Raw genomic sequence first — 10,614 nt, 5'->3', positions numbered from 1 at the left:
GGTACTGTAGACTAAATATCTGTGTCTTCCCCCAGACACACACACACACACACACACACACACACACACACACCATATGTTGAAATCCTAAACCCCAATGTGATGGCATAGGAAGGTGGGGTCTTTGGGAGGTGATTAGTCCATGAGAGTGGAAGCCTCATGAATGGGATTTGTGCCATTCATGTGTGCTCTCTCACCCCTTCCACCACGTGAAGACACAGCAAGAAAATAGCTGTCTGTGAAGCAGAAAGCAGGCTCTCACCAGACACTGACTCTGTCAGTGCCTTGATCTTGGACTTCCCAGCCTCCAAAATTGTAAGAGATGAATTTCTGTTGTTTACAAGCCACCCAGTCTATGGTATTTTTGTCATATCAGCCAAAACAGGCTAAGACATTGAGAGTGCTCCAATATTTAGAGTTCCAGGAAATAAAGAAAAATCAGCACAGGAAACCAAACACTAGGCAACAAAATGAGAATGGAGAGTGTGGTATTTGCAAAATCAAGTGAAAAACGTTTTCAAGGAGGCATTGTTATTCATTAGCTCAAACTGAGGTAAGGACAAGAGAAGAGTCCAGGCTTTGCATACTCAGCTGCACAGAAGAAAAAAATGGAAGAGAAAGACCAATGATAGAGTTTGGTTAACAAACAATAATTCCATCCACTAATAAACGCAGCTCAACCAAGGTCTTTGGAATCTGACCAGATCAGAACTTCTTTCATGGAAAGTGGTGTCAGGAAGGTATGAAAATACCAAGGAATGTTCACAATCCTAGTTTACTGCACTTTTAATATTCTCCTAACCCACGGAGCTCAATACAAGCCCATGAATAGCCTGGGCTGGCATTCTTCTCAGAGAAGCAGGAGAGCAGGTGAGTGTCAGGGCTTCTGCCAGGCTCCTGTCAGGGCCACAGCCCTGATATTCATCACTGCTTTCTGGTATCCTCCTGGGGTCATTGAGAGCAGATCAGCCATGCCCCAAAGAAACTTTGAAGTGAGTAAATGAGATTTTGCTCAGGAGGCAATAAGGATATACCATAATAATACCCTTTCTTTTGCTTTATTGAGGTACAATTGACATACAATAAACTGCATATGTTTAAAGTGTACAATTTTATGCATTTGCATGGATATACACACCTGTGACATCATCACCACAATAAGTTTTGACATATGTGTGTGTGTGCACATGTGCGTGTGTGCTAGTGTGTGTGTGTCAAACTAGAAGATTCCCCCGTCCCTTTGCAGTCCCCTCCTCCTGTCCCTACTTGTATGACCTCCCCCCAACTCTCCTGCTGTCTCTGGAGACTCATTAGCAATTTCTTGAATTACACATAAAGGGATTCATACAGTATGAACTAATTTTTGTCTGCCTTCTTTAACTCAGCGTAATTATTTGGATATTTTGTGTCCCAGTACTCTTCTCCTTTTTATTTCTGCATAGAGTCCCATTGTATGGATCTACCACCGTGGGTCCATCCATTTACTTTGTCACTAACTTATCTGTTGACCATTGGAAAAGCGATGGAGATAAAACTTGGTAACCGACACCCAGCCTAAGCTCAGGCAGATGCATGCATACCACCAATTCCTGTTAAAGATCTTTCCTTGAAACTTATGAAGCAAGGCCCCTAAGTCCTCCAACAATTTCATTTCAACAACTCGTGTATACTTCTCCTCATGATAAAGTGGCTCTTAAGGATATACATGAAAATAACAAAAAACCAGCTTTGAAGTTAACCCTGGATAAAGATAAAGCTTCTCTTCATGGTTTTGCACTTTTATTTTTTTATTTTTTTTTTCATGGTTTGCACTTTTAACATAGCTTGCCTACACTGCCAGACAGAGATGTAGGTTATCTCTACAGCCACAAGATGAGTATCTGCGGCACTTTGAATCTTCAGAGCGTAGAAAGCCAGACTCTGTGCTCTCGGAGACACTTTCACGAAGCCCAGGGGGCAGCTGGCCAGGTGCTAAATGCCTCTGCGAGCACCTTTGTCTACCTTGGCCACACTCTCCAAATGTTGCCTGCCAGTATTGCCTCCTTGGCAACAAGAAGTCCTCCTCTGTTGCTTCCTAGCCTCTCTGAGTGTAGCAGATAACATCGACTCACACTATTAGTTGATTGTTTGCTGTCCTATTAAATCTACACCAAGTCTCCTGAGAGGCCTCCAAGAGCAAAGGGCTCTATTGATTCAGCCACTGCTTCCTGCAGTAAAGCAGTGGCTGTGGTCAGATTAAGGTGCTATGATTCATCTTTTGAAGGTGAGAGGACTGATATGTATATGGATAAAATTATGGAGTCTTTGAAACCCAGTGTGAGAAAATGGAGTACACAGGATATGTTTATTGAATGCATGGGTTTGTATGTAAGGCAGAGAGAACCCTGTGAAAGACTCACAAAAAGAACTGATGTTATCAGTGTTGAGTTAGAAAGCAGGCAGCCAACCTGAATTTCATGCAGTGAGAGTCAAGTTAATGAATCTCATGATTCCTTGTAATTGACTTTCCACTTGATTATAAACTGTGGGCACAAGGGCTATGTTTTATTTATTACTGCATTTCCCTCAAAGATAAAAAGGACGAATAAATATTTGATGTGAGGGTGGATGGCTGGGAGACTTAGTGGGGAATGTTCTGGGAATAACCTGCTTTGAGACCCATGGACACACCTCTCTATTAAAGAGTTGGCTTCCTCTCTTAACTCCCACCTGGAGTTGGGAAACAGAGTCTGGTTTTAGTATTAGACTACTCATTCCTCTCTTTGCCCTCAGAAATAAATATTCTCCTTTATGAATATTCTGAAAGCCCCCTGAGCAACCCCACCTTGGGCTGCTCTGCTCTTCTCTTGGGACCTCCTCCACCCACCTCTGTATGAGCCAACAACTAGAAGGTTAATCCCTGATATAGCAGAAGCTGTCTGCATATTTCTGCTCTTATCTTTACTATTCCCATACTTCTCCTTTCTTTGGAATGAAAGTATTTATCGTCCTCTAGTATTTTGAGTTTGAAGCTAGATGTTTAACCTTTCTTTTTAAAAATATGCACTTACAGCTATAAATTTCCATCTAAGCACTGTTTTGATTACATCCCACAGAATTTGATGCCATATTTTACTATGATTTATTTTAAACTATTTTATACTTTCTTTTATAACATTTTATATTTTAGTTCGTCTTTAATCAGGGTTGTTTAAAATATGTGACCTAATTGTGAAACATTTGAGGACTTCTAGTAATCATTCTTTTGTTGATTTCTAGTTTAATTCCACTGTGCTTAAAATACATGGTCTGTATGATTTCAATCCTTTGAAATGTGTTGAAACTTGAGTTTGGCCCAGCATGTGGTCTATTTTGGTGAATGTTCTATGTGTATTTGAAGGAAGTGTGTGTTTTCTGGTTGTTGAGAATAGAGTGTAGAACTTACCCTTAGGATGTGCCTCTTTGGGGGTTTGGACTGAAAGCCTGGACTGCTTACTTAATATTCCCTTCCATTTTACTAGGCTTTAACTTCAATCTTTATTGTCCCAGCACTGTGTCGCTGTTGAGATATCGACTCAGTTGAGTAGGTCTTCAACTCCTGTTTCCTGCTGGGTATTGTGGCAACATGCCCCATTGTGGTAGTCAGATTTCAATATAGTCCCATGATCTCTGCTGCCTAGTAATCATATTCCTGTGTAACTCCCCTCTCCCTGAGTATGGACTGGACTTATTGACTGGCCTCTAAAGAAGGTGATGTGGCAGAAGTGATAGGAGTGCCACTTCTTTTACTAGATTATAAAAACACCATATAGATTTGATGCCGATTCCTCTCCCTGCCCACCCCCCCCACCCATTACCCTGCCAGAACCCAGCTGCTATATTGTGAAGCAACGCTGTGGAGCATCTCACAGAGTGAAAGATCAAGGTCTGCCAACAACCTTGTGAATGAACTTAAAGGCAAATTCCCCTCTCTACTGCTAAATTAATTAAATAAGACCACAACCCCAGATGACAGCTTGACTGCAACCTCATGCTAGACCTTGAGCCAATGACACTGTGCCGTGCCGGGGTTCCTGAACTACACAGACTGTTATTTTAAGCCATAAAGTTTTAACATAAATTATTATTCAGCAAGAGATACCTAACACAGAGAGAAATTGAAAAATAGAAAGAAGTAGGTGGATTCAGGAATTTGGGGGTTTTGTTTTTGTTTTTGTTCTTGAGAACATGCTACCAAGACCTGCTACATTGAGTTCAATTAAGTGTAAGGGAAAATGAGAGGTAAAGAATTACTCTTGGGTTTTTTTTAAATTTTTTTAAGGTTTTTATTTTTATTTTTGAGACACAGAGAGACAGAGCATGAGCAGGGGAGGGGCAGAGAGAGAGGGAGACACAGAATCTGAAGCAGGCTCCAGGCTCTGAGCTGTCAGCACAGAGCCTGATGCAGGGCTCGAACTCACAGACTGTGAGATCATGACCTGAGCTGCAGTCGGACACTTAACCGACTGAGCCACCCAGGTGCCCCTACTCTTGGGTTTCTAGTTTGAATGGTTATGTGAATAGTAATGCCATTTACTAAGATTGAAAAATCTGAAGGAAACCGGCAACCATGTTGAAGCATCAAGTAACAGTTGGATATGCAACTCTAGAGTTCTGGGGATAAAAGGCTGGAAATCAGATCTGGGATGATAGTAGTATTAACCTCACTTGTGCGTATTAGGTGAGATAATGCAGACAAAAACCTTTGCACAGTGGACACAGTTGTTACCTGTAGTGGGTATAATTGTGTCCCCTAAAAAGATATGTTCAGGTCCTAGTTCCCGGTACCTGTGAATGTGACCCTGTTTGGAAATGTAAATATATAACTTTTGCAGATTAGGATGAAGTCATATAGGATTAGAGTAGACACTAATTCAGTGACTGGAGTCCTTATATAGAGAGAAGACGGAGACACAAAAATACACACAGAAAGGAGAAATGCCATCTGAAGACAAAGACAGAGATAACAGTGATACTGTTACAAACCAAGGAATCAACATAGACTCACCAGAAGTTAGGAGAGAGGCATGGTATGTTTTCTCCCTCAGAACGTCCAAGGAACCAACTCTGACAACACCCTGATTTCTGACTTCTAGTGTTGAGGATTTTGAGATAATAAATTTTTGTTCTTTTAAACCACCCATTTTGTGATAATTTGTTACAACAACCATAGAAAAATAATAGTTTCCAAATAAATGTGAAATATGAATGGTTATCATTGCTTTTATTATTATTATTATTATTATTATTCTTGTACCATTGTTGTTTTTGTTGTTTTATATCCAAACACCTAACACATTGATTTGTGCATATTAGGAATTCAATTCATAATTTTGGTAGAATAAAATTCTGTGCTATCTTCAGACTGAAAAGAAATAATTCAGAGCGAAGATTATCTGCACATATTCCAAAGGAATCTTGAAAGAATAGATTCTTTTCTCTTTTACTTGAAAACCCACTTTTCTTTGTAGAATCCCAGACTCAAGAATTTCAGATTACATATCTTCTCTCTAACCTGACTCCTGTAATTTCCTGTCTTCTCATTTAGATCCAGCTGAAGTGTTTCCATCTTGCTACAGTCTGCCCAGAACAAACTATCCATGTGATACCAGGCTCCCTCAAACTCACATCCTAGCCTTTACTAACTTGTTTGTCATATATTACATTATTTGGATTATGATCTTGTATAATTAAATGATACTTGACCACCACTGATACGTTTCTCTCCTTGAATTTTTTAGATGATGTTTGAGAAAAATGTGGCCCATATTTTTAGGATAATGGGTCTAAAATGTCTTTAGTTAGTGTTGGAAAAGAACTTCTTTGAAAAGGGATTTTTGCTTCCATAACACAGGCTTAGTTAAGTGATACTATAAATTGTTGTACATGATCTCTGGTTCGTTTTCGGAGAGCAGATTCAGAAATGAATATTCTAGCATTAGAAGCATTCTGGCTGAATTCTTGGAGAGTTGCACTTGGGACAGCCTCTCCCGAGGGCTCAGTCTGAGATGTGCTGTCTGACATACCACAGGAGCACATGGCCCTCTCAGTCCCACAATGAAGCAAATGTCATTGTTGGACCCAAATGTGATTTTAAGGAAACGTGCCAAGACCTATTTCTCTTCCTTTGTTTCCAATCTTAGGGTGTGATAAACCACCACTGGACATTAATTATTTTTGGGGACTTAATATTTTTTTACCTGGAAAGTTAGAAAAGAAATAAAAGTCCAGATATTCCCAAACGTAGAAAAAAATTAGTATCATCTGGAAGAATGCATTTAAGTTGTAGAGTCTTGGGGCACCTGGGTGGCTCAGTCAGTTAAGCGTCCAACTCTTGATTTCAGCTCAAGTCATGATCTCACAGTTCATGAATGCAAGCCCCACATAGGGCTCTGTGCTGACATCTCAGACATTACTTGGGATTTGTTCTCCGTCTCTCTCTCTGTCCCTCCCCCAGTTGCTCTCTATCTCTGTCTCAAAATAAATGAAAATAAACTTAAGCAAATATACAGTCTTGGATCCTTTTCCAAATCCACTGAGAATCAGAATCTCTGGGCCAGCATAGGGCTGGGAGGAGAGTTGCAACTTAAATTTTTAGCAAGCTCCCCACCTGACTCTGATGCCACCTACTTAGCATCTAGCCTCAGAATATTTAAAAACTGTAATTCCTTCCATATACAGGTGTGAAAAACAAGGCAAAGGATTGTCAGAGTATGCCATAGGCTTCCTCATTTTTCAATAGCACCTTGAAATATTTTTTTAACTTTTTTTTTAAATAAAGGAGAGAGAAAAATTTGATGGAGAAAGAATTAGTAAAACATGAAGTGAAGAGTGAGCTTAAAGATGAGGATACTAAAACAGAGATAAGAGGTGTCCACAGAGGCAACTTGTGGATTGGGAGCAATAATCAGAGCTGGGCTGAACTTCTACAGATTAGAGCTGTTCAAGGTGGTTGGTTTTGATTTGTTTTTTACTAAAGCCCTGACGCCCTCTAGCCGGCAACTGGAGAAGTCCAGAGTGTATAGGGAAGCATGTTCTCTGCTTGGAACTGGGTTCTTGCTTTGGAATCCAGATTGTTTCAGTTTCCCTTCATATGGTTTGGGTACCACGTTTCTTTTTTAACTATTTTACTATCTCTGCTGCTTTAAAGCCACATCCTCTTGATCTCTGTAAGTAAAGTCGTGAACTCCACAGAAGAGAGGACAATTATGCTTAACATATTTTTGTCTCAGTTTAGGCGGGGACAGTGCAGAAAACATTTCAAATTTCTTAATTTCACCCTAAGAAGTATAATGTACATTGAGCAGTTGAGCTGGCATTTAAATAAACTGCGATTTGAGAAGTAATTCAAATGGTTTACACTGGTTCCCCTTGCCCAAAGTAACTTAGAAGATTCCTCAACATTCACTTCCATTGGTCTGAAAAACACCTGCTAAAGAGTTTTGATTATAATCATAGTGAAAGTAAGGGGCTGGTGGTCCAAAAACAGCCTCATAGAATCCCCTATTTCAACTGCATCAAGGTAAAGAGAATGCATGTGAGTAAGCAATTTGTGAAAGAGCTTTGGGCTGAGAGCTGGACGGGAGGTATCTAGCGTCTGTGAAGTCAGCTCCCCAATTGTATACTCTCTGCCTAACTTCAGTTCTTAGTACATACCAAAGGCAGAGGGCAACACTTGAACCTATAGTTCTGCTATATGAAGAAGCTTTGAAAATCGTGACAATCACAGACACCAAGTAAAGTGGTTAGATAATTAAAGAAGGGGACGTGGAATTTGTGTTTATCCAGTAAAAGCCCATCATCTGACTTGGGGTCTGGGCATGAAAAGAGGCCACTACCGTTGCTTTTAAAAATAAAAATGGGTAGGAGATCTTGAATTTTTAGAACCATCTTTCATCTAATGGTATCATTTCAAAGATAAAGTGAGAGTAAAGAAGAAAGAAAGAAATTCTAATACCTGTAGTTATGTTTGGGAATAAACAAGAAGAAGGGAGAGCAAATCAAAGCCGACTTTCTCCAGAAACATAGGAAAATAAAGGGTTACAACCATCTCCTTCTGAAACTTTGAAGAGGAACAGGAGAATCTTCTGGTGGGCTCTCCCTGCCGCCCACCGCTTCCTCCTTCCCGAAGCGGGCGTGGCGAAGTTCAGCACCTCGGAAAGCGCCCCCTCAACTCGCGCGGGGGTTTACGCATGCTCCCTGGGAGCCCGCAGCCTAGGTTTTGCGGGTGCGAGTAGAATTCCGGTGACAGCGGCTGACAACTCACTGGGAGCTGACAACAGCGGAGAGGTGGAGGCGCAAGGCTGGGAGGATGACTACGAAAGACCTCCGGAGAGTCAGAGCGAGATAGATGGAACTCCCCTCTCTTTTTCCTCTCAAAGGGCAGAAACCTCGTCCAAGCTGCAGCAGCAAAGGAAACCGACAAAGGTATTTGAAAGAGAAGGAGCGGGCCCCCAATAGAGGTCCTGAGGGGTAGGGTGGGTATAGCCTAGTGCCCAACAAACGCAGTGCGGGAACGTCTGGATCGTACAGCAAGGATCGTCCGAGCTCAGCCAGAGAATCCTTGGACGCCCACCGCTCGCCTTCGGAGCTGCGCTGCTCGGCTCTAGAACTCCGCTCCAGAACAGACACGGAGACCAACTCTCGCGCCCCAACGCCGCCGCGGGCCAGAGAAGCTTTTGGCACCCAGTACCCAAGAGCTATGTGCAACCACTGCCTTGAAAGCTCCCACGAACGCCCTGCGCCCTCTCGGGGACAGAACCCCCAGCGCGTTGGACTCGCTTAGGTCTTGAAGTCCTCCTGGAACATGACCTAGAGGCACCTGTGCCTGCAGGTACCTGTGCCACGGCAGTCACTATGAAGAAGGCGGCTGGCGGAGACGAGCTCGCAGAACTCTTCAGTATGATCCCGTACCTTCTGCAGGCGGCCAACACCAGCGGCAACGCGTCGCTGCAGCTTCAGGACTTGTGGTGGGATCTGGGGCTAGAGCTGCCTGACGGCGCGGCGCCGGGGCATCCCCCGGGCACGGGCGGGACAGAAAATGCAGACACCGAGGCCCGGGTGCGGGTCCTCATCAGCGTGGTGTACTGGGTGGTTTGCGCGTTGGGCCTGACCGGCAACCTGCTGGTGCTCTACCTGATGAAGAGTAAGCAGGGATGGCGCAAGTCCTCCATCAACCTCTTCGTCACCAACCTGGCGCTGACAGACTTTCAATTCGTACTCACCCTGCCCTTCTGGGCGGTGGAAAACGCTCTGGACTTCAAATGGCCCTTCGGCAAGGCCATGTGTAAGATCGTATCCATAGTGACATCCATGAACATGTACGCCAGCGTCTTCTTCCTCACCTCCATGAGTGTGGCGCGCTACCACTCGGTGGCCTCGGCTCTTAAGAGCCACAGGACCCGAGGGCACGGCCGGTGCGACTGCTGCGGCAAAAGCCTGGGGGGCAGCTGCTGCTTTTCAGCCAAAGCACTGTGCGTATTGATCTGGGCCTCCGCCGTGCTGGCCTCGTTGCCCAATGCCATCTTCTCCACCACTATCAAGGTGATGGGCGAGGAGCTGTGCCTGGTGCGCTTCCCAGACAAGTTGCTGGGCGGCGACAGACAGTTCTGGCTGGGCCTCTACCACTTGCAGAAGGTGCTGCTAGGCTTCGTGCTGCCCTTGTGTATCATCAGCCTGTGCTATCTGCTGCTGGTGCGCTTCATCTCCGATCGCCGAGTGGCAGGGACCGAAGGAGGAGCCTCGGCTGGCCGGGGCAGCCTGGCCGCAGCCAGCGCCCGGAGACGGTCCAAAGTCACCAAATCAGTGACCATCGTGGTCCTATCATTCTTCCTGTGTTGGCTGCCCAACCAGGCGCTCACCACCTGGAGCATCCTCATCAAGTTCAATGCGGTGCCCTTCAGCCAAGAGTATTTCCTATGCCAGGTATACGCGTTCCCGGTGAGCGTGTGCCTGGCTCATTCCAACAGCTGTCTCAACCCCATCCTCTACTGCCTCGTGCGCCGCGAGTTCCGCAAAGCGCTCAAGAGTCTGCTGTGGCGCATCGCGTCGCCCTCTCTCACCAGCATGCGCCCTTTCACCGCCACCACCAAGCCAGAGCCCGAAGATCAGGGGCTGCAGGCCCTGGCACCTCTCCACCCGACCGCGGAGCCTGACCTGGTCTACTACCCGCCTGGCGTGGTGGTCTACAGTGGGGGGCGCTACGATCTGCTGCCCAGCAGCTCCGCCTACTGACTCAGCCCAGGGTGCGCAGTCACCGCAAAGTGGCCTTCCCCGGGTGGGGAAAGAGGAGAGCGGATTAGGAGATGCTGGGCGCCCGCCGGATCGAGAGGTAGGAGGGACGAGGATAGGGAGGGGCGCAAGGGAGCCGCCACTAAGAAGACGAGGGGGCTGTCTCCGGGGAGGGAAGGCTTCCAGACAAGGTGGAGAGAGGAAGCTGGCAAAGGGGCCCGGGTCAGCATCGCAGAGCCAAGCCACCAGCCCGCGTCCCTCTTCTCTCCCCCCACACAACTTCCTCTCCTTAGGCTGTCAACACTGGGCAGGGTAGGGGCGCCCAGAAGCGGAGAAAGGACTCAGGAATGTAAAGAAATTGGGGCG

The 10,614-nt window shown here is 45.1% G+C and overlaps 1 protein-coding gene across 1 annotated transcript; it reads left to right on the top strand.

Annotated features, from left to right (window-relative positions):
• The first annotated feature begins 8,874 nt into the window (after positions 1–8,874).
• On the top strand, positions 8,875–10,251 carry RXFP3 (relaxin family peptide receptor 3). Its single transcript, XM_007097429.3, has one exon. It carries the CDS (start codon positions 8,875–8,877, stop codon positions 10,249–10,251), a length of 1,377 nt encoding a protein of 458 aa, XP_007097491.1.
• The last annotated feature ends 363 nt before the right edge of the window (positions 10,252–10,614 follow it).

The sequence above is a fragment of the Panthera tigris genome, chromosome A1, assembly GCF_018350195.1.
Source record: "Panthera tigris isolate Pti1 chromosome A1, P.tigris_Pti1_mat1.1, whole genome shotgun sequence".
Taxonomy (NCBI): Eukaryota; Metazoa; Chordata; class Mammalia; order Carnivora; family Felidae; genus Panthera; species Panthera tigris.
The sequence above is the reverse complement of the archived record's forward strand: the minus strand, read 5'-3'. Positions and strand labels throughout refer to the sequence as shown.

Excerpts from the sequence above, each read along its gene's own strand:
- RXFP3 (XM_007097429.3), top strand. The coding sequence starts at position 8,875 with ATGAAGAAGGCGGCTGGCGGAGACGAGCTCGCAGAACTCTTCAGTATG.